At 42.6% G+C, this 24425-nt stretch overlaps 1 protein-coding gene across 4 annotated transcripts in view; it reads left to right on the forward strand.

The window, feature by feature from the left end:
* zgc:66433 (uncharacterized protein LOC321250 homolog) overlaps nt 1–5762 on the forward strand; it is a 207884-nt gene extending 202122 nt beyond the window's left edge. For all 4 annotated transcript variants that reach the window (XM_068047120.1, XM_068047119.1, XM_068047121.1 and 1 more), the window contains one exon: nt 1478–5762. In XM_068047120.1, coding sequence (XP_067903221.1) covers nt 1478–1644 — 167 coding nt within the window. In that variant the 3' untranslated portion in view covers nt 1645–5762. The remainder of the gene's footprint in view (nt 1–1477) is intronic.
* Nucleotides 5763–24425: the final 18663 nt, after the last annotated feature.

The raw sequence follows: 24425 nt of genomic DNA on the forward strand, positions 1-24425 counted from the left end.
CCTCCACCACTGATGCACAGTGGCAGCAGTGTGTACCATCTACAAGATGCACTGCAGCAACGCACCAAGGCTCCTTAGACAGCACCTTCCAAACCCGCGACCTCTACCACCTAGAAGGACAAGGGTAGCAATTGCATGGGAACACCACCACCTGCAAGTTCCCTCCAAGCCATACACCATCCTGACATGGAATTATATCGTTGTTTCTTCACTGTTGCTGGATCAAAACCCTGGAACTCCCTTCCTAACAGCACTGTTGGCGTACCTACCCCACATGGACTGCAGCGCTTCAAGAAGGCAGCTCACCACAACTTTCTCAAGGGCAATTAGGGATGGGCAATAAATGCTGTCCTAACCAGTGATGCCCATATCCCATGAATGAATAAAAAAAATATTGGCTAATTGGACAAGGGATAACTCCCCTGCTCTACCTTGAAATAGTACCATGGGATCTTTTAAGATTACCAAGTCTAGGTTGATACTCCAGATGAGATGAGGCCCTGGCTGCTAAGAGAGCAGCCAGGGCCTCATCTCATCTGAGAAACAGCATCTTCAACGATGGACTATTTCCCTGGAGTATCAACCTAGACTTGGACCCACAATCTTCCTAAGCTAGATACAAGTGTTCTATCACTGAGACACATCTGACACAAGTCTGCTATCAATCAGGGTCATTGCTGTATCTTCATTTACTTGGAGAGGGCAGACAATTATTTGTGCTCATCAAAGTATCAGTGTTGGGGAGTGAAACATTCTCCATTTGTAGTACCTAAAGTCACTATCATGTGTGGTACCAACAGACACATACAAATGTTGCATTTATTTCTTATCCGTCTTTTGGATGAGTCATTAAAGTTGGGCCCTGTCTGCCTCTCAGGTGGATGTAGAAGATTCTGTGGTACAACTTTGGAGAAGAGCAGGGGAGTTATCCCTGCTGCATTGGGTCAATATTTATCCTTCCACCAACATTAGTAAAATAGATCATCTGATCAATATCACATTGCTGCGTTTGGGAACTTGCTACAAATTGGCCACCAGGTTTCCGACATTACGACAGTGACTACACTTCAGAACATGTCGTGAGGTCATGAAAGGCACTGTGTAAATGCAAATCCTTTTTTTCCTTACGCGGCTGGGTCTGAGGCTGGGGTGCTATTTTACTCTGCATCTGACAGATTATCTTAATTTCTTCAGCAATGTGAACTCCAACAATTGAAGTTTTAAAAATTAATGTGAATTCCGAATTAAAAATCTTCACTGAAGGTAACTTGGGAGTTGAAAACAACTTGGCCTGTTTAACATCGCCACTCACTGACCTTAAAACCAATAGATTTACACTCTTTTAATATAACAGTTTGCTGAATAAACACAACATATAAACAAATAATTTCTGCAAGGACTGATGAAAGCTTGAGTCTACATTGGTGCAAAGCCTTTTGGTATTGTGAAGTTGAACCCTCTTTGTCATTTTCATTAGGTTTGCACTTACAGCCAAAACCACAAGCCTGTGGAACGGGAATGAGGGAGAAACGGTCAATGTCCAATACAAAGATTGCACCGCTGGCTTCTGTCGAGCCCCCATGGCTAGCCATTGCCAAGAAGAAGGCCAAGGCATGGAGTGACCTGCCTCAGACTGTCCAGTAGAACCCCATCTCCAAAATAAGACTTTACGAGAAGATTGCTCTTCAAAGTATTTCTGATACCCCAAATATGACTGTCTTCAACAGTGTTACTGAGATTGCTGTCGTGTAAACTGCAGCCGAAAAATGATTGTTGGAGATATTTAGTGGACAAACAAACACCAAAGTGTTGAAATTAGTCTTGAACAGTGGTGCTAGTCTGGCAGCATCATATGGGCTGTTTTTTAACTCCACACCCGATATTCAATTCCAGTGATGCATATTTGAGGGTGTGTATAACAGCTGGCCGATGTAATCCCACCAGTTTTGCATCCAGACCTAAATCCAATTTCACCCACAAAGTGCATTCCTATGGCGTTCCCCTGTTCACTGTTCTCATGCATGCTTTAAACAACTGTAAATAGTTTGACATTTCTGCTAATGGACCTTGGCGGAGGAATGACATACTCAGCTAATGTCACCAAAAGTAATGTTTAGGCTAATAACTCTAATTGTCAATTTTCATATCTAGATAGTTCCTTATTTCCTAATTATTTTAGACTTGGCTGTCCCAGTGATTTAAATATGTAATCTCTTAGTTGTTTATTGGAATAGCTGGGTATCATCGTTGATAAACGTGCAATGGCAGACTCTGTTCACTTCGAGAATGAACTGTAAGCGCAGCATAAAAGCTGCAATTCCAAGCACAACAATAGTTCCATTGGCAGCTGGAACTATTTAGAAAAAGGTTTGATCTATGAACTGATCAGGAAGCTGACTGCCATCTCAATGGCTTGGGCTTGCTCTTTCACCTCTGTGACCTGGGTTCAAATCAAGTCCAGATTGATGGAAAGAAAGTTTCCACTGTCTCCCGCAAAATGCATTTGAACATCTAAAGTTGGCTTTAATTGACTCATGCTATCACAGAGGCCACAGAATGACAGATGTCGTAGCAGGCATGCTCTTCTGAGACACGTTGTCAGGACGCACTAAAATAAAGATTTAACTCACATCCAAAGGAAATCTTTGAGCCACAACTACTGGGCTAAGATCGGTGCAACTGTAACAGCCAAAAATTGAAATCTTGAGAAAAGAGAGGAGAATCCCCCACTCTTTAAACATCTCAATTGAGTTAAGAGGAACTGTGGAAGTTTACAGCACAGAAGGAGGCCATTCAGCACATTGTATCAGTGCAATCTGTTTGCTAGAGCAATCCAAAACTAATCCGACAACCTCGCACTCTGCTAATAGCCTTGTATCTTTCTCTGCTTCGAATATTTATCCAGTTTTCCCTTAATACAAGCGTTGGTCACTGCCTCAACTATTCCCTGTGGCATTCCATGCTCCAACAACGCTCTACATAAAAACATTACTCCTAGCCATCCTCTTCACTCTTTTAGTGACAGTTTAAAATTGATGATCATCTCATCTCTGTAAGAGTCTTGCCCTATTCACTGTATCAAAACCCTTTGTAATGTTTAGACAGCCCAGAGGTTCAACAGTTTGAGAGTGTCCTAGATATAAATTCCATGCAGTGTGTCAAACCAAAGTCACACAGGCTATTTTCTGCAAGGAGTTTGACTCTTACTCTGGAGTTGGTTTGGGCCCTGATTAACTGTGCCAGTTTGCGGTCAATGCATTTCCGAAATCACTCCATCCTGAGGCTAAACATGCATGTTAAGTGCACCCAAAACCATGCCAGATCTGACCCTGGGAGTGCCCAAAATGGAAAGTGCTTCACTCCCCAACACCTTCATTCTTTTAGCACACATCAGAAAAATCAGTAACAGATTACAAACTGTAGGAGTTATGGATTCATACATGTTCTGATAAAGGTGCAACCAAATTTCAAAGTATTTCCAACTGTTTTGCTGAATATATTTAGAGTTGATAACAAATTAAATCACAAAATATAATGATACTGCTGTCTGCAGCATTCAGTTCTGCTGTTTTCGATGTCCTTAATGCAGAGTCTAACGTTTGTACTGGAAGAATTTCTTATCAGTGAATCCAGATCTGCACAAGGACTCAACAGTTCAGTTTTGTGTCCGTACATTGTGCTAGTTATAACACTGACTCCCACATTCTATTGCTTTGTGGCATTCATGTGTTATTTTACATCTTTCACCTTACTGGCTGCCAATGGGAAAGCTTAGGAATTTTCTTTTATGCAGAGGGTTAGGAACTTAGGAAGACTAGGAACAGGAGGAGACCATTCAGCCCCTCAGGCCTGTTCCACCACTCAATTAGATCATGACTGATCTTCACCACAACGCCTGCCTTTGCTCCGTATCCATTGATACCCTTACCTGACAAAAATCGATCTCAGTCTTGAAAGCTCCAATTGTTCCCCAGCATCCACAGATTTTTTTTTGAGGAGTTGGGGCTTGATTCCAGTCATCATGTTGAGGAATGAGGTTTGTTAGAACTTGCAGTGCACAGAAACAGTATTGGAAGCAGAATCCACAATAGCTTTGAAAATGGAAGTGGATAAATATTTGAAGGGGAAAATTTTGAGGGGGGATTAGAGTCGGAGACTAAATGGATAGCTTAAGAATGCTGGCACAGGCATGATGGGCCTAATGGCCTCCTTCTATGCTGTACAATTCTACGATTTGATAAGACAAAGGAAACATGTTTTGCTCACCAGTCATCAAACTGAATCGTTTTTGTAATAAATTCATGGTATGTGGGCGTCACTGGCAAGGCCAGCATTTTATTGCCCATTCCTAGTTGCCTTGAGAAGGTGGTGGTGAGCTACCTTCTTGAACCACTGCATTCCATATGGTGTAGGTACATCCACAGTGCTGTTAGGGAGGGAATACCAGGATTTTGACCCAGCAACAGTGAAGGAATGGCAATATAGTTCCAAGTCAGGATGGTGTGTGGCTTGGAGGGGAACTTGCAGGTGGTGGTGTTCCCATGCATCTGCTACCATTGTCCTTCTAGGTGCTAGAGGTCGCAGGTTTGGGAGGTGCTGTTGTAGGAGCCTTGGTGAGTTGCTGTAGTGCATCTTGTAGTTGATATGCCCTGCTGCCACTGTGCGCTGTGGTAGAGGGAGTGGATGTTAAAGCTGTCAATCAAATGAGCTGATTTGTCCTGGATGGTGTTCAGCTTCTTCAGTGCTGTTGGAGCTGCACCCATCCTGGCATCTGAACAAGTTTTGATGATAAGCAAGCACTTTCATTACACACATACAGAATAAACTAGAAGCCTTACAAAGTCATTACTTTAACTGAAAATTGAAGCAACCTAGTTCAGCAAGACCATTCTGATGAAAGGTCAGCAACCTGAAATGTTAACTCCCTGCAGAGATGCCACCTGAACTGCTGAGTATTTCCAACATTTTCTGTCTTTATTTTAGCAAGTCCCCATTACTGTCTCCACATTAAACCAAAATTAGTTATCATTTAACATGGGCTGTCGCCCCTGGTTCTTAACAATCCGATGCTTCCAGCAAGGAACAGCACTCGGAGATTTAAGGAACTCACCACAATCTTACCTCCCTTCGAGCAGCGGTCCTTGCTGCAATAAATTCATCTCCCAGTGTCGCTCAGGCCCAGGCTATCGCTTCACATAGCTGTGCCCCCCCAGCTGTTTTACTTGCTGAGTAAACAACTGAGCAACAACAAGACAAAAATAACGTTCCCCGTTATCGTTGAGCTTGTTCATCGTGCACATTGTCAGTGGTTAACCAATTGGTTTGCAAAATGAGAGGGCAGGAAGGGTAAGTAAAATTTATTGTTGCTTCATGGAGCAGGCTATAATGCAGCTCGTAGCCAATCCCTGGTATTTATTTATTGCAGTATACTTATTTTATGTTGAAACTCTATTTTCAATCATATTCAATAAAACCTTTTTCACATATAAGCTTGAACATTTCCCATTGCTTTCCAGAGAATTAATCGCTTTTCTCAGTTGCGATCTGTATGGTGATGCACAATCCATAACAGAACCAGGTATCCCTCCAACCCCTCAATGCACTTGGATAAACAAGTTCAAACTGCTGAATGTACTGATCTTTGAATCTCCGCGGTTTGAGCAAGTAACTACACTGGGCGATGTAGAATGGAGCCACACGGGCCAGACTTGACCAGCTGTCCTGTATTGAGTCAGCGGACTCCACATAGAGGGTATTATAATTTATTTCGGAGCCCCTAGGCGAGGAATGGAGGTGATGGGGGGAGGGATGGTGGGTGGTGGGGGAGAGTTATTGGGCTCATGCTTCTGATTTACCATCCAGTGACCTGTGTTGAAAATGGCACATGGGTGAAGAAAGGCTATTGTTTACTTGAAACACCCCAAAGTGACTGACATTCAAATCTAGCATTTCTGGTCACAGCTCCTTTAATCGGATGTTAACCTACACATTGTAAATGGATGCTCCTCCTGACCCCACAGAAATCTTCCCACCCGCTGTTGGTCCCTCAGTGCCCAACCCACATGATAGTCCCTCCGCTCCCCTTTTAACATCCAACCTACAGTTCACCTGCTGAATTTCCCACCCTCTCCCCCCTTCCCACTGCCTCTGCCATCTGCTTGATGAGCTACACATGAGCTTGGCTCAAAACACAGCATCAAAATGGTTTGGGCTTCTTGCCAAGGATGGGGCAGTGCAATGGCTCCTCCCCCATGGTTCTACTTCATGTCCACTTGTAATAAACATTGGTTCTGTGGTCCTATAGAGCTATACCAGAGAGTAAATGGTTAGATAAAAGTCTATCCAAATTTTAAATTAAACCATTCCACACAATTTTGAACTTTAGGACTGGGGTCAGAAGATTCTTCACATACAAAGAGTGATCAATATTGGGGATGGATTTCTGGGCAGGGTGGTGAAGCTCTTATCTGGGGAATCCTTCATGAAACAACTAGATGTTGCAACTGAGGGGGAGAATTGGGTTGTGCTGGACAAATCTATTAATCTGTGCTGAGGGAGGCCCATGTTCGCATCTTGTGACCTGGTGAGCTAGGTTTGGGAGGTAACAATGGAGATTGATGAAGATTCAACCATCCTCGGTGGAGATGAGGAATTGGATCTTCATTGAATAATCACAAGAAATCACTGTTGCTGATATGAACAGACAAATACTTAATAGCTTGGAGTTTCTGCTCAGTGGTGCTGGTTTTTAGAGTAATTTGCCCAAAATCGGCATAACCGACATGAAAAATCATGGAATTTTAAGTGTAAATTTCATCCAGTGCATATCAGGCTTCTACGATCTTTTGTGCTGGTTTAAAAAATATTGCACTAGAAGACAACCCCATCAATCAAACTGGTTACGCCCCCAGACTGAAATAATCACTATTTGGAGTTTCCGCTAAGTGTGGTGGTTTACAGGCCTTTGAGGAGGTTCTAAAAATTAAGCTGTTGGGCACAAACACGTGACCTCTACCACTTAGAACAAGGGTAGCAGATGCCTGGGAACACCACCACCTGCAAGCTCCCCATAGCATCATATACCATCCTGACGTCGAACTATAGCACCGTTACTTCATCGTCGCTGGGTCAAAATCCTGGAACTCCCTCCCTAACAACACTGAGGGTGTACCCACACCACATGGACTGCAGTAGTTCAAGAAGGTGGTTCACCACCATCTTCTCAAGAGCAATTAGGAATAGGCAATAAATGATGTTCCTGCCAGCGAGGGCCATATCGCATGAATGAATGAGAAAAGAGCTCTAATCGGCACGATTTAAAAGGTTTTGAATATAGTTTTATTTTTAAATTTGCTATCAGCTTGACTACTATACCCCAATATAACTAAGTAATGGTTCCCGATATGTTCTAAAAGTCATTTTCATCAATGTTCCCTCTAAAATTACACTGTTGCACGTGGGCAGCTTTTTCATTGCAAGGTCCATTTAGCATTTTTTAATGCGGTCACGTGTGCAATATTTAAATGGAACAAGGCTTGCGTAGTACCTTCCAGGCTGATATGTGGCCGTGCACATGCACAGCTTAATGGGAGCATTGTTAATCACAGGTAGTGGACTGACCCTGTGATTAAAACTGCTCATTTTACATGATAAACTCATTTTCAGCCGTATTAATCAAACTGCACCAGGTTACCACTCTTAAATATATCAATAGATATTTATTACTGCAAAGAAAGAGAACAATTTTTATGTTCTATTATGCTGCCTAATTGCACTGGTTCATGGATGATTTTATGTTTGTGATGATGCAACTGAATTTTAGCAGAAACTTGAACTGTAACCTAACAAGTGCATTTTGCGTTCAAAGTGGAAACTCTACCCTTATGAAGAGTTTTGTCGACAAATATCAGCCATAATTTCCAGCCTTACAGCTGTAACAGAATGTCCTGCTACTGGAATAAAATATGTGGAAACCTCGTCCACAATAACTCAACAACTTGTCTAACACTGCCCCTATGTGGATACTGTCATCGTGACTTAAATCCAATTACCAATACCACAACTCAGAAAATAATATCTCTCCTTTGTAAGTCATATAAATTGTTACATTTTTAACAGCAGAATATAATTAATTATATTTTAAAATAATAACGGGGGTTCCATAGGATTCCATGGATGTTCCCGGAAGTCCAAAAGGCATCTACAAGTAGGCATAATGATGCAGTAGCGGTGTGTTCCATTATTGAAACATAATTGTCCCAGGAAATAATGCAGTATCTGAATTATGTTATTAGGTGTCAGTTGTGGCTCAGTGGTGGCCTAAATATATGGTTAAAACAGGGAAATACCGGCCAGTTAGCCTGACATCAGTTGTTCACAAAGTTTTGCAATCTATTATCAAGGAAGTCTTAACAATGCACTTAGAAAAATCATAACATGATCAGGCAAAGTCAACATGGTTTTATGAAAGGAAAATCACGTTTGACAAACTTATTAGAATTCTTTGAGGATGTAACTAGTCGGGTAGATAAAGGGGAACCAGTAGCTGTAGCATACCTGGATTTCCAAAAGGCATTTGATAAGGTGCCACACAAAAGGTTAATAGGCAAGGTAAGGGTTCATGGAGTTGGGGGTAATATATTAGCATGGATAGAGGATTAGTTAATGTACAGGAAGCAAAGAGTAGGCATAAATGGAGCATTTTCAAGTTGGCAAGCTATGACTAGTAGAGTGCCTCAAGGATCAGTGCTGGGGCCTCAGCTATTTACAATGTATATTAATAATTTAGACAAAGAGACAGAGAGTAATATATCTAAGTTTGCTGATGATACAAAGCTAGGTTGGAATGCAAGCTGTGAGGAGGACACAGAGAGACTGCAAACAGATATTGTTACAAAAGGTTTAATTTTTCACTAAAATCTTAGACTTCTGTGTGTTTTTTTAAAAAACTGATAAAAATATTTTCAGTAGACTTGGGCACCTGTAAATAGCTGGAAATTTTGGATGTTGACTTTGTATGCAAAAATAGGGGAAGCAAGCTGTTTCAAGGAAACAGAAAGGGGTTTTGACCTCCCTTTGAGTGACAGAGAAGACAATGTGTCTGGACATGTGACCATATTCAGGAAGGTTTTTTTTCACTTTGGTCTTTTAAAAAACAGTGAGCTGGACAAGGAGCAGGCATTTGAAATCTTTGCTTTGACCTGCCTGGAGCAAGGGAGGAAGATCCTGAAAAGTGTTACCTCTCTCTGTAAAGGAATCCTACATCTCTTGAAAAGGAATCCTGCATTGGAAAGGTGGCACATTCCTATTACCTCCAGTCTCTGAAGAATTCTTGCATCCAGAGTGGTTCCTATTTTCTCCTGTGTTTTGGGACACCCTGGAACCTACAGAAAGCTTCTACTGCTAGACTGCTGTTTCTAAAAACTCAAGCAGACCAGTCGCTGCACCCCTGCCTGAAGACCTGTGTGATGCCAGCTGCAGACAAATTGCCTTGAATACCTACTCTTCAAAGACTGTTCATCAACCTCGCCTGGAGAGACGTCGAGTGGCATCCAACTATTTGACTCTAGGGACTACTCACCATACCAAAAACATCCTACCAGAACATGATAAACCCAATCATTTTTATTATTCCTTCTATTCCTAAGAAACAGCTGTAAACCAGAAACCCTTTTGCCCCGGTTAACCATTTTTTTAATGTATGTGTGTGTGCATGAGGGCTAAGGAACTAAGGAGTTTGCATATGTATAGATTTATCTCAGTAGTTAAAACCTATTATTTCTTTTGTAATAAATAGTTAATGTTGTTGTTGTTTAAAGAAACCTGGTTTGGCATGCTTTATTTTGAGGGACAAATAAGGTGTTTAAGTTGGCTATTCTTCAGTAGGTGGGAAACATTATTTTTGATATGCTATGACCTGTGGATTAGTGGGACTGAATTAACAGTGCATTACTCCTGTCTTGGTCGGTGCAATATAGACACGTTTAGTGAGAGGGCAACAAGATGGCAGATGGAGTATAATGTGGGTAAGTGTAAGGTTATTCATTTTGGTCATAAAAATAGAAAGCAGAATATTTTTTAAAAGGCATGAAACTTGTAAATGTTGGTGTTCAAAGGGACTTGGGTCTGCTTGTACAAGGAACGCATAAAGTTAGCATGTAGGTACAACAAGCAATTAGGAAGGCAAATGGCATGTTGGCTTTTATTGCAAGGAGATTGGAGTACAAGAATAAAGAAGTCTTGCTACAATTGTACAGGGCTTTGGTGAGACCAGACCTGGAATACTCGGTTGGATTTAATGGGCACGCCGGAAATGGGCTAGGAGGCAGGGGGTGGGGGCCCATAGAATTGCAATGGGAGGCATTAAGTGAGAGGTGTGGGGGAGGGGTGGGGTGGCCTCCGCCAGATGGGGAAGTTGCCAAGTAAAATGGGGTGACTTCCCTGTGGGCTTGATGGCGAACCCTCCTCCATGGGCAATCTGTGGCCCACAGAGGGCCCCGGCGGAAAACAACCCACCTCCCTGAACACCCTTCCCCCGACACGCAACGCCCACCCTCCCTCCCCCCTTCGCTGGGCTAGACCCGGCGACCCCATCTCACTTTCCTTGGGTCCAGGTCACCAGTGCTGGGCCTGGTTCTAAGGCCTCCTGCAGTACCAGCAGTGGTCACCACTCCTAGTGGCGCTGCCGATACTACTGAGCTGCCGGCACTCTAACTGGCTGGCAGTTCCTGGTGGCGGGATCCCCTTCTTTAAATAGATGGGCATCCCGGCGCTGGGTTGTTAATTGCCCGAACTCTATTAAATAGAGCCAGGTGGCTCCAAATGGCCGAGGTGGGGGTGGCACCACCTTTTTGGCCCGGCGCCATGAGCTATGAATAACGTGAACTAAATCCTGCTCACTGTGTGCAGTCTTGGCCTCCATATTTAAGGAAGGATATACGTGCATTGGAGACAATACTGCAAAGGTTCACTAGATTGGTCCCTGGGATGAGAGGGTTGTCCTACGATGAGAAGCCAAGTAAAGTGGGTCTATACTCTCTGAAGGTTAGAAGAATCAGAGGTGATCGCTTTGAAACATACAAGATTCTGAACAGTCTTGAGAGGGTAGACACTAAGAGGTCGTTTCCACTGGCTGGGGAATCTAAAACATGGGGGTCGAACATTTAGGACTGAGATGAGGAGAAATTTCTTCACTCAAAGGGCTGTGAATCATTGGAATTCTCTAGTGGATGCTCCACCATTGAATATATTTAAGGCTGCGATAGATTTTTGGTCTCTCATGGAATCATGGAACATGGTGAGCAGGCGGGAAAGTTGAGTTGAAGCCCAAGATCAACCATGGTCATATTGAATGGAAGGGCAGGCTTGATGGGCTGTGTGGTCTACTCCTGCTCCTATTTCTTTTGTTCATCCTGCTATATACAACAGCAGTGTCAAAATATAGGATAAACAATTACTATCAATATTCCACCTGCTGTATGCAGGACCACACAGAAGACTTGAAATGGCACTCTTGCACCTCTGAGTCAGATAATTGTGGGTTCAAGCCCCATTCCAGAGACTCGAGCATAAAATTCTAGGCTGACACTCCCAGTGCTGCACTGTCAGAGGTGCCATCTTTTAAAAGTAGTCATTAAACCTTGGCCCCGTTTGCCCTCTCAGGTGAACATAAAAGTTCCCATGGCACTATTTCAAAGAAGAGCAGGGGAGTTCTTCCCAGTGTCCTGGCCAACATTCATCCCTCAACCAACATCATTGGAACAAATTATCTTGTCATTATCACGTTGCTATTTGTGGGATCTTCCTGTGTTCAAATTGGCTGTCCCATTTCCTACATTAAAACAGTGACTACACTTCATAAGTACTTCATTGGTTGTGAAGTGCTTAGGGACTTTGTGAAAGGCACTATATAAATGCAAGCTCTTTCTTAGATGTGTTGCACCATAATTTATCCTTGATAGTTAAGTCTAAACTATTTCACTTCAGTGCTATTAAGCACTATATCTTACAGCATAAGATTCCATACAGAAGAAAGATGCTTCCTGTACCTCCCCACACAGGGACTAACATGTCCTCCCTGTTCGTCTTTACAATGTTATAATATAACACTATGACAATTTAACACTGATGAAGTGCACAACAATGCAATGCAGCAGCAGAAGTGCCCTCCAGTGGTTTGCATGAATTGTTTACTTATCAAGTGCAGAAGTCATCTAGCTACATGTGTACTGAGCACATGTTTGCCATCTAACCTTTCAGAACAAAGTTCCTCCAAATATTCTTTCCTCAAGGAATGTTGTTTTATTAAAATTACCATTCAGAGGCTGTTCCTTTTTCATAAAAACTTACAGCACAGAAGGAGGCCATTCAGCCTATTGTGCCTATGGCAGCTCTATGAAAGAACTCTCCAATTAGTCCCATTCCTAATATATTTCCCCATACCCCTGAATTCTTTTCCTTTTCAAGTATACACATCCAAGACTTTTCAATGTCGCAATTATTTTTATAAAGCCCTCAAGCTCTACAAGCCTGGATCAACTAATTCATGATTTGACCTCCACGTGAGAGAATTTAGCTTCTGTTGTAAGAAACAGGCTTTTATGTTCTATTGATGTGCAGACAGTCACTCAAAACAGCAGAGTTTCAAGCTTAAACCGACCAGAGACAATGCTAAATTCAAACAAGTTTATAGAAAGTAATTTCTGTTACAACAGCAGCTTCTTTCAGAATTTTAGACAAACAGTAATCCGTAAATTTATTTCATTGAAAACAAGCAACTTTCAGACATTAGGGAATTGCCAGGCACAAGCGTTAGGGTCAAACAAAGTGAGATTACTCACAGACGCAATTAAGGATGTGCATTCAAGTCCCACTCCAGAGACTTGAGCACAAAATCTAAGCTGACACTTCAGTGCAGTAGTGAGAGAGTCCTGCACAGTCAGAGGTGCTGTTAAACTGAGGCCTCATCTGCTGCCAGTAAAGATCCCACAGCACTATTTAGAAGAGCTGTAAAACACTTAGGGATGTTCAACTAAAGTTTTACAAACAGCAACATCACCTAAGCTAGCAGATGGGACCTTAGTTTAATGTCTCATCCCAATTAGCTGTACTGAACAAGCACTGCACTATTGGTGGTGCCATTTCTCAGATGTGACTTTAATCCATGGTCATGTTGGCTATCTCCGCCTCCCATCCAAAACAGAGTACCTCCAATAGTGCAGCACTCTGTCAGTACAGCACTGGAGTGACAGCCAAGATTGTGTGCAGGACTGGGCTGTGAATCCATCACCTTCTGATACAGAGTGCTGCCCACTGAGCCATGCAAGTTCAATCCTTTTCATGCTTCATTTTTTTCTTATTTCTCCCTTTTACTTGCCATCTATATTGTAAAATGAGCTTTGTTTCGATCTTTTTTAAGTCAGAAACTCCCTGGTACAACACCGAAGTTTCCAACTTGGTGATAGCCACTGATTCCTTTGCCATTTTAGTAATAACTATGGTTACGAAGTATTTCCCAGAGAGGTTTGGTCTCTTACCTTTCTGAAAATGATGGAAGACTAACTATCTGTCACCCTGTGGGATATTCCTGATTTGGCCCCATGAAGTTGTCATCCTCGAAAGATGTAAACAACATCTTTCAAGTTGATGTGTTTCCACTGTAGCAAAAATTGTGTCTTTAGACCACTTTAAACTAAAACCCTGGAGCTGGCATTTGGGTCTATGAAATGTGTTGTGAATAAGGCAGGTACATAGTTAAAAATGCTCTGAGATCCTACAGACATCTTTTTTGGTATTTTACACTTTGATAGACAAAGAATCGTAAAGTCCCACCAAGATGTGAGAATGAACAGTGCTGATTATGGATGTCATTGGAAAGAACTATCTATGACAGAAAATAATAATGTACATAAATATATTAAAATTTAACAACACTTAATCCCATCCTTTATTTCTCTTAATTTTCAGGAAAAGTTCATTTCAGTTTTGTGCTTACAAAGATTCACTCTTCACTTGTTTTCGGCAATTTAATTCTTGCTTTACTTTCGGACCAGATTGTTATAAGAATATAAGAACATAAGAAATGGGAGCAAGGGTTGACCATTCGGCCCTTTGAGCCTACTCCAACAGTCAATAAGATCATGACTGATCTACCTTAACTCACTATCCCCCCCGATCCCCTTATCCCATGATTCCCTTGGTTTCCAAATATCTGTCAAGCTCCGTCCGACTTGAACATACTCAACGGCTGAGTCTCCACAGCTCTCTGGGGTACAGAATTCCAAAAATTCACAATCATTTGAATGAAGAAGTCGCTCCTTATCTCAGTAGTAAATGCCAACCCCATTTTCTGAGATTGTGACCCTTAGTTCCAGACTCTCCAGCCAGGGGAAATATATTCTTAGCGTCTACATGCAGGCACACGCACTGAGGAACGGATAGGTCAGATTGTGTCATCCAAGTTCTGTTTTCAGTGAAAATGATGGTAATTCACATAATATCAACAAGAAATACTTGAATTTATAAAACACCTTTCATGACCTCAGGATGTCCCAAAGCACTTTACAGACAATGAAGTATTTCTGAAATGTAGTCACTGTTGTAATCAAGGTTTCATTACATTTATTTTTTATCTGAGAATACAGTTGTAAATTGGCAGTAAAGACTTTTAATTCATGCACTGTGCACTTTGAGCTATCAAGTACCTGCCTCCACTCCATTGGCATCGGTTGGATGGCAAAAATGTAAATTACTATCATGCATCAGAGTTCTTCTGCAGCTTACTCCAAAGTTGTTGTAATGTATCATATTATTTTCCAGACTAAATTTTAAAAGGATTGTGTTCACCAACCAGAAGGGGTTGAGCTCTCCTGTAAACTGAATTTCTACTCTATCTTTGAGACACACGGAGCAGAATGAGCGCTGATATAATTAAAAACTGTTCAAGCAATCCAGAAATGGCTTTAGATTAAAAATAGAAAACCAGTTTGAGATGGAAAAAGCTGAACAAAAGACAACTGTAAGAGAAACAGCTTTAGGAAGACGCAGGTAACACACAGGCAGTGAACAATGCAGGGGCCGAATCAGATGCTAAAAGTGTGATCCAGATCAACAAATTAAAACCCAAAGGCAGATTTTAACTGGGAGAAGGAGTTGTAGGTGTGAGGGCTGCATAACCGGTCCTTCCCCCCCACCACAACGATCAAAATCATGTGAGGTGTAGCAACTCCCTAGCCCCCTTTACACATCCAAATTCAGTGAGAACGGTGTCGCTGTCAGTGGACGGGAGTCAAAATTACTGGGGTGAGGTGTCCACTGGGGACCATGGAAAAGGTCCACAGCCAGATTATTATGGTTTATCTTCCACCAGTAGTCCCATCATATCAATGACGGATAGGGCCCATCCCCAATCACTTGTGTCACTCTTCACCCACATCCCCATGTTAGAGCAATTGGGAGGGGCATCAACATAAAGAGACTTGAAGACAAGGATGAGAATTTTAAATTTGAAGTGTTGCTGGACCAGAAGCCGATGTTGGTCAGTGAGTACAGCGATGGAGCAGTTAGCTGTGGCTGAATGGGTCACACTCTCACCTCTAAGTCTAAAGCCTGTGGGTCCTAGTTTGCACTCCAGAGTCTTGAGCACATAACCCAGGCTGACACTCCACTGCAGTACTGAGGGAGTACTACACTGTCAGAGATACCCTCTTTGATATAAAACATTAAACTGGGCCCTGTTTGACCTCTTAGATAGGCATAAAACGTCCAATGGCACTATTTTAAGACGAGCAAGGGAGCTCTCCCCTGAGATCTGGCTAATATTTATCCCTCAACCAACATCATGAAAAGACAGATAATCTTGTCATTATTACTTTGCTGTTTGTGGGAGCTTGCTGTGCACAAATTGGTGCCTTGTTGCCTACATACTAACAGTATCTCCACTTTAAAAATACTTCATTGGCTGTAAAGTGCTTTGTTAATCCTGTGGTTGTGAAAGGCACTATGTAAATGCTAGTTCTATCTTTAGCTAATTGGGCCCAGGCCCAGGAAAGCAGCAACCTCATTTTCACACTCAAAGCACACCTTTAAAATGTGATGCCTCTTGTCTGGGTCAATGATGCGAGTATTTCTTCTCCAGGGATAATACGAATGGAATACAGAGGCTGTTGAACTGGTGAAATGATTTAAAATAAATCAAAAACAAAAGTGATTTTGCTTAGAAGCGAAATGCAAAGATGAAATGTTACATCTTCTGATTACAACACCATGAAAGAAGCATGAACTCAGATGCAGTAACCATCCCCATCACAACAGAACTGATGAGAGCTGTGTTAGATGGAAATAGCAATCTGCTGCTGTTCAATTTCTATCATGAAAGAGATCGCTAGCCAGTGAGAGAATCTGATAAGTACTGCTTCATCTTATTTTCTGAATTTAAAATCCCCATTTCATCTCTTTATTATTCAGTGGTTTCTTTCAATAAAAAGTTTTTGAACTTTACCATTTGCAAATAATCCTTAAAGAAAACTAACAATGTGGTTTATAAGCTGCTTTACGAACAGTCGCCTGGGTTACCTGTAAAATTCATCTTTTGGATGAAATGTTAAACCAAGGCACTGTCTGTCCAAGCACTGTTTGAAGTAGAGCAGGGGTGTTCTCCCTAGTCTCCCAGTCAAAGCTGACCCCTCAACACACAGCATTAAAATAGATGATCTGGTCATTTGTTTTCTTGCTGTTTGTGGCATCTTGCTGTGCTTAAAATGGCTGCCGTATTACATTGCTCTAAAACAGTGGCAACACTTCAACAGTTGCCTACATACCAACAGTATCTCCACTTCAAAAATACTTCATTGGCTGTAAAGTGCTTTGGGAAGTTCTAAGGTTGTGAAAGATGCTATATAAATGCAAGTTTTATTTCAATGAGTTAGACCCCACTTGGAGTACAATGAGCAGTTCTGGGCACCACACCTTAGGTAGGATATATTGGCCTTGGAGGGAGTGCAACGTAGGTTTACAAGAATGATACCTGGACTACGGGGGTTAAATTACAAGGAGAGATTACACAAATTAGGCCTGTTTTTGCTAGAATTTAGAAGGTTAAGGAGTGATCTGATTGAAGTCTTCAAGATATTAACAGGAAAAGACAGGCTAGTTAAAGATAAACTATTTCCACTGGTTGGAGATTCTAAAACTAGGGGGCATAGTCTAAGAATTAGGACCAGACCGTTCAGGAGAGATGTTAGGAAGCACCTCTTCATGCAAAGGGTGGTAGAGGTTTGGAACTCTCTCCCACAAACAGCAGTTGAAGCTCGAACAGTTGTTAATTTTAAATCTGGGACAGATAGATTTTTGTTAAGCAAAGATATTAAGGGATATGGGCCAAAGACAGGTCTATGGAGTTAGGCTGCAGATCAGCCATGATCTCATTGAATGGCGGGACAGGCTCGAGGGGCTAAATGGTCTACTCCTGTTCCTATCTTCCTATGTTCCTATGTTCCTAGTCTTTGATAGGAAGCAAGTCTTGCATATTGATGGTGATTGTTGAGTCCTGTTTACCAATAAGGAATAATTGTAAAGAACATGAAAGGTGAAACTAAATTACCTTCTGAGTTGTTTAAATTCTAATATCTAAATATATATCATTGAGTGGTGGGATGCGGAACTCACTACCACAGAGAGTAGATGAGGTGAATAGTATAGATGCATTTCAGGGGATGTTAGATAAGTACATGAGGGAGAAGGGAATAGAGGGTTATGCTGATAGAGTTAGAGGAGGAATGATGGGAGGAGGCTTGAGTGGAGCATGAATGCTGGCATGGACTGGTTGGGCCGAATAGCCTGCTTCTGTGCTGTATAAACTATGTAATTCTATGTAATACCTGCCTTAGCTTAAAAGTGACCTCATCACTCAGTATCTGAATGAGGTAACTAGCTGAGCAATGACAAACATAAACACGGTGCATTGGTTGGAAAAAGATCGAGACTCTATTGTGGCCAGGTCTTAAACTTAGTAGCTCCCCCATCAATGTGGAGCATGAATGAAGGGGAGCAGAAGGAAAAATGTCAATCAGGGAGCTTCAACCAAAGTCCAGAATATAAACTGTGATCAGATGTAGGAACATAGGAATTGCTAGGTAAATAAGTTCAAGATTGGTCTAGTTCACCTTGAATTGTGGTGGTTTATAATCCTAGCCCCTTTGGGACTACCCGGATCAGGTGTGCTTCTCAAATGTTCACCCTAAATTTAAGATTAAGGTAGCCAAATCCTAAAGACACTTGAATGGGTCTAAAGGGTTGGTCTAACTCTTGCCAAAGGAAAGAAACAAACCATTAATATGGCTCTTTTTAGCAAGCTCCAGCCAGATTATAATGTTCCGGATATTGTAAGGGTCCAGGGGTCTCTCCTCAGTAATGTACCTCTTTACCTAAGAGTGTACAGAGATGTGGTTCATGAGTTGGTGATACAGAAGACTATATGAGACAATATAAGTTCAAAACTATATAGAAATTTATTAAAGAACTGGCATGCAATTTACCACTGGTGGGTTAATTAATTGCAACATTAACAGTTATTAGGCAAATAAGAAACACGATCCTATTTCTAGTAGAGAATCCAACTTATAAATCTAAATATTGTTACAGTAGAATATACTTAGAGCTAGTTAAGTAGGATATCCATCAATTATTTAAATAGCATGTACCATAAATCCCTGAGTAGTAAGAAACTATGGCCGGAATTTAACATTAAGGCGGTGGCCCCGCCCACTGGCTGAATCGTTGGAGGAGAGCCCGCCTTTGCCGGGTCTGGAAGCCATACTGCTGTTTGGTGTGGCCCAGGGCCTTAATTGGCCTCGGTTGGTTCTTCTGCCCCTCTGAGGCTGGAGGTCTCGCCTCCGAGAGCTGCTGGCCAATCAGAGGGTCGGCAGCTCTTCAGTCCCAGGAGAGCCACTGGGAGCATTGACCACTGCTGGGACTTTACCCAGCAAGAAGAGGATGATGGATGCAAGAGGTAAGTGCGAGTCTGGCCTCACGGTGGGGCTAGCAACTAAGTCCCGGTAAAAGGGCGGGGGGATGGGACAGATAGCAGGGCAAGAGGATGGCTCGTGCTGCTGGGGGTCCCGCCGTGGGGCACAGGGTGCCCAATGAGGAGGGACCCCCCCCAGCCCACAACAAAGCCGCCAAGTATTACTGGGCGGCCTCCTCAGGTGCTGAAGTGCTCGTTCGCTGCTGGTAAAATACCAGTGGCGGTGGGACGAGACCCTTGAGTGGCAATTAATTGGCAACTGAAGGGCCTCAATTGACCTGGGGTCGGGTGGGCAGGCGATTTGCCACTTCCCCCAGCACTGGTAAAATAGCAGTGGGGGCAGGTAGGTGATAGGTAACCCTCGCCTCCCACACGAGTTTACGCCCCCCATCACCTAGCCCATTCCCGGGGTGGGCGGGGGCATTAAAATCCTACCTATAGAGCTGGTGAAATGTCTCTGTCCCAGTTAAGAGGAGGATCATGCTCTCCTCGCTCTGATAGCCAACTGAATCCGCTCCAGTGATCGTAAGGGAATCTAAAAGCCTGATCTGAGGTTCCATTCTCCATAACCTTTCAACCCTTTACTAATTAAAAATCTGTCTATCTCTTCCTTAAATTTACCCAATGTCCTGGCATCCACCGCACTCTGGGGTAGTGAATTCCACAGACTCACGACCCTTTGAGAGAAGCAATTTTTCCTCATCTCTGTTTTAAATCTGCTACCCCTTATCCTAAAACTATGACCTCTCGTTCTAGATTGCCCCACCAGAGGAAACATCCTTTCTATGGCTACATTGTCAATCCCCTTAATCATCATATTTACCTCAATTAGATCTCCTCTCATTCTTCTAAACTCTAGAGAGTAAAGGCCTAAACTGCTCAATCTCTCTTCATAAGACAAACCCCTCATCCCTGGAATCAATCTAGTGAACCTCCTCTGAATTGCCTCCAATGCAACTACATCCCTCCGCAAGTAAGTGGACCAAAACTGTACGCAATACTCCAGGTCTCACCAATGCCTTGTACAGTTGCAGCAACACTTCGCTACTTGTATACTGTATTCATTTAGAAATAAATGCCAAAATTCCATTTGCCTTCCTTATTACCTGCTGCACCTGTATACTAGTTTTCTGCGATTCATGCACGAGGACACCCAGATCCCTCTGCACCGAAGCACTCTGAAGTTTCTCTCCATTTAAATAATAATTTGCCTTTCTATTCTTCTGACCAAAATGGATAGCCTCACACTTATCCACGTTAAACTCCATCTGCCAAATTTTGGCCCATTCACCTAACCTATCCACATCCATTTGTAAATTTCTTATTTCTTCATTGCAACTTACTATCCCACCTATTTTAGTGTCGTCTACAAATATGGCTATAGTACCTTCTATCCCTGCATCCAAGTCATTAATATAGATTGTAAATAGTTGGGGCCCGAGGACTGAACCCTGTGGCACCCCACTAATTACATCTTGCCAACCAGAAAACGATCCATTTAACCTGACTCTCTGTTTTCTGTTGGATAGCCAATCCTCTATCCAGGCTAATAAATTGCCCCTAACATAAGAACATAAGAACTAGGAGCAGGAGTAGGCAATTCAGCCCCTCGAACCTGCCCCGCCATTCAATACGGCCATGGCTGATCTCATCTTGGCCTCAAATCCACTTTCCTGCCCGTTCTCCATAACCCTTCAACCTATTTCTAATTAAAAATCTGTCTATCTCCTCCTTAAATTTACTCAATGTCCCGGCATCCACCGCACTCTGGGGTAGTGAATTCCACAGACTCACGACCCTTTGAGAGAAGCAATTTCTCCTCATCTCTGTTTTAAATCTGCTACCCCTTATCCTAAAACTATGACCTCTCGTTCTAGATTGCCCCACCAGAGGAAACATCCTCCCTATGGCTACTTTGTCAATTCCCTTAATCATCTAAAACTCCAAAGAGTAAAGGCCTAAACAGCTCAATCTCTCTTCATAAGACAAGCCCCCCCATCTCTGGAATCAATCTAGTGAACCTCCTCTAAACTGCCTGCAATGCAACTACATCCTTTCTCAAGTAAGGGGACCAAAACTGTATGCAATACTCCAGGTGCTGTCTCACCAATGTCCTGTACAGTTGCAGCTACACAACCCTACTTATATACTCTATTCCTTTAGCAATAAATGCCAAAATTCCATTTGCCTTCCTTATCACCTGCTGTACCTGCAAACTAGTTTTCTGCGATTCATGCACGAGGACACCCAGATTCCAGTGCACCGAAGCACTCTGAAGTTTCTCTCCATTTAGATAATAATTTGCCTTTCTATTCTTCCAACCAAAATGGATAACCTCACACTTATCCACATTAAAATCCATCTGCCAAATTTTGGTCCATTTATCTAATCTATCCATATCCATTTGTAGATTTCTTATTTCTTTATTGCAACTTACTATCCCAACTATTTTAGTGTCATCTGCAAATTTGGCTATCGTACCTTCTATCCCTGCATCCAAGTCATTTATGTAGATTGTAAATAGTTGGGGCCCGAGGACCGAATGCTGTGGCACCCCACTAGTTACATCTTGCCAACCAGAAAAAGACCCATTTAGCCTGACCCTCTGTTTTCTGTTGGATAGCCAATCCTCTATCCAAGCTAATAAATTGTCCCTAACCCCATGTGATCTTACCTTGTGTATTAACCTTTTGTCTGCACCTTATCAAATGCCTTCTGGAAGTCCAGATAAACTGCATCTACAGGATCCCCATTATCCACTTTGCTTGTTACATCTTCGAAGAACTCTAACAAATTAGTCAAACACGATTTACCCTTCATAAAACCATGCTGACTCTGATGATTGTGTTTTGATTTTCTAAATGTTCTGTTGTTACTTCCTTTATAATGGATTCTAACAATTTCCCAACGACAGATGTTAAACTAACTGGTCTATAGTTTCCTACTTTCTGCCTCCCTCCCTTTTTGAATAAGTGCGTTAAATTAGCATTTTTCCAATCCACTGGAACCTTTCCCGCATCCAGGGAATTTTGGAATATTATAACCAATGGATCCACTATCTCCGTTGCCATTTCCTTTAAGACCCTAGGATGTAGGCCATCAGGCCCTGGGGACTTGTCTGCCTTCAATCCCAATAGTTTGCTCAATACTTTTTCCCTAGTGATGATGATTGTTCTACGTTCCTCTCTTTCTATAACCTCTGCATTACCTTTTACTATTGGGATGGTACTAGTGTCCTCAGAAGTCTTCAGAAGAAGGAATTTTCCTCCACACAAGATCAGATGGCAGGTTGTTCAACCTTGCCCGTCTAAGAGCGAAGACCAAAGTACGGAAAGTCCTCATCAGGGAACTCCTCTTTGCTGATGATGCTGCATTAACATCCCACACTGAAGACTGTCTGCAGAGACTCATCGACAGGATTGCGGCTGCCTGCAACGAATTTGGCCTAACCATCAGCCTTAAGAAAACGAACATTATGGGACAGGACGTCAGAAATGCTCCATCCATCAATATCGGCGACCACGCTCTGGAAGTGATTCAAGAGTTCACCTACCTAGGCTCAACTATCACCAGTAACCTGTCTCTCGGTGCAGAAATCAACAAGCGCATGGGAAAGGCTTCCACTGCTATGTCCAGACTGGCCAAGAGGGTGTGGGAAAATGGCGCACTGACACGGAACTCAAAAGTCCAAGTGTGTCAAACCTATGTCCTCTGTACCTTGCTCTACAGCAGCGAGGCCTGGACAACGTATGTCAGCCAAGAGTGACATCTCAACTCATTCCATCTTCGCTGCCTCCGGAGAATCCTTGGCATCAGGTGGCAGGACCGTATCTCCAACACAGAAGTCCTCGAGGCGGCCAACATATATACACCCTATACACCCTACTGAGCCAGCATTGCTTGAGATGGCTTGGCCATGTGAGCCGCATGGAAGATGGTAGGATCCCCAAGGACACATTGTACAGCGAGCTCATCACTGGTATCAGACCCACCAGCCGTCCATGTCTCCGCTTTAAGGGCATCTGCAAATGCAACATGAAGTCATTGATCACAAGTTGTGGGAGTCAGTTGCCAGTGATCGCCAGAGGTGGCAGACAGCCATAAAGGCGGTGCTAAAGTGTGGCGAGTCGAAGAGACTTAGCAGTTGGCAGGAAAAAGACAGAAGCGCAAGGAGGGAGCCAACTGTGTAACAGCCCCAACAACCAATTTTATCTGCAGCGCCTGTGGAAGAGTCTGTCACTTTAGAATTGGCCTTTATAGCCACTCCAGGCGCTGTTTAACAAACCACCGACCACCGACCACCTCCAGGCGCTTACCCATTGTTTCTTGAGACAAGGAGGCCAAAGAAGAAGGAACTATTGTCCTCCACCGTGAAAACTGAGGCAAAATACTGATTTAGTGTCCCCGCCATTTCTGTGTTCCCCACTACGATCTCCCCAGTCACATCCTCCAAGGGATCAGCATTCACTTTAGCTACTCTCTTCCCTTTTATATGCTTATAGAAGCTTTTGCTATCTGTTTTTATATTTTGCGCTAGTTTTCTTTAATAATTTACCTTTGCTCTTTTTATTACTTTTTTAGTAACCTTTTGTTGATCTTTAAAAGTTTCCCAATCTTCCAGTCTGCCACTGGCCTTTGCAATATGGTATGCCTTAGTTTTTGTCTATAGGTTATCTTTAACTTCCTTGCTTAGTCATGGATGTCTTTTCCCCCTCTTACAATCTTTCTTCCTCTTTGGAATATATTTTAGTGGGGAGGAATTGAATATCTCCTTAAACATCTGCCACTGCTCATCAACTGTCCTACCTTTTAGTCTTCCTGCCCAGTCCACTAGGGCCAAATCTGTCCTCATGCCTATGTAATTACCTTTGTTTAACTCCAGAACGCTAGTGTGGGACTCTAGTTTCTCGCCCTCAAACTGAATTTGAAATTCTAGCATGCTATGATCACTCTTCCCTAAAGGATCCTTAACTATGCGATCATTAATTAATCCCACCTCATTACAGAATACCAAATCTAGAATAGCCTGCTCCCTGGTTGGTTTCTCGACAAATTGCTCCAAAAGAAAATCTCTAATACATTCAATGAACTCTCCCTCGAAGCTACCCTTGCCAATTTGATTAATTCAGTTTATATGCATATTAAAATCACCCATGATTATTGCCATACCTTTCTTACAAACCCCTCGTATTTCCTGCTTTATACTGTGCCCCACTGCGGAATTACTGTTAGGGGACCTATAGATTACTCCCACCAGGGACTTCTTTCCCTTGCTATTTCTTATTTCTACCTAGACTGATTCTACATCTTGATCTCCAGTGCCTATATCATTTCTCACTGCAGCACTGATTTCCTTTACTAACAAAGCTACACCACCTCTTTTTCCTTCCTGCCTATCCTTCCG

Source organism: Heterodontus francisci, chromosome 15 (assembly GCF_036365525.1).
Source record: "Heterodontus francisci isolate sHetFra1 chromosome 15, sHetFra1.hap1, whole genome shotgun sequence".
In the NCBI taxonomy this organism is placed as follows: Eukaryota; Metazoa; Chordata; class Chondrichthyes; order Heterodontiformes; family Heterodontidae; genus Heterodontus; species Heterodontus francisci.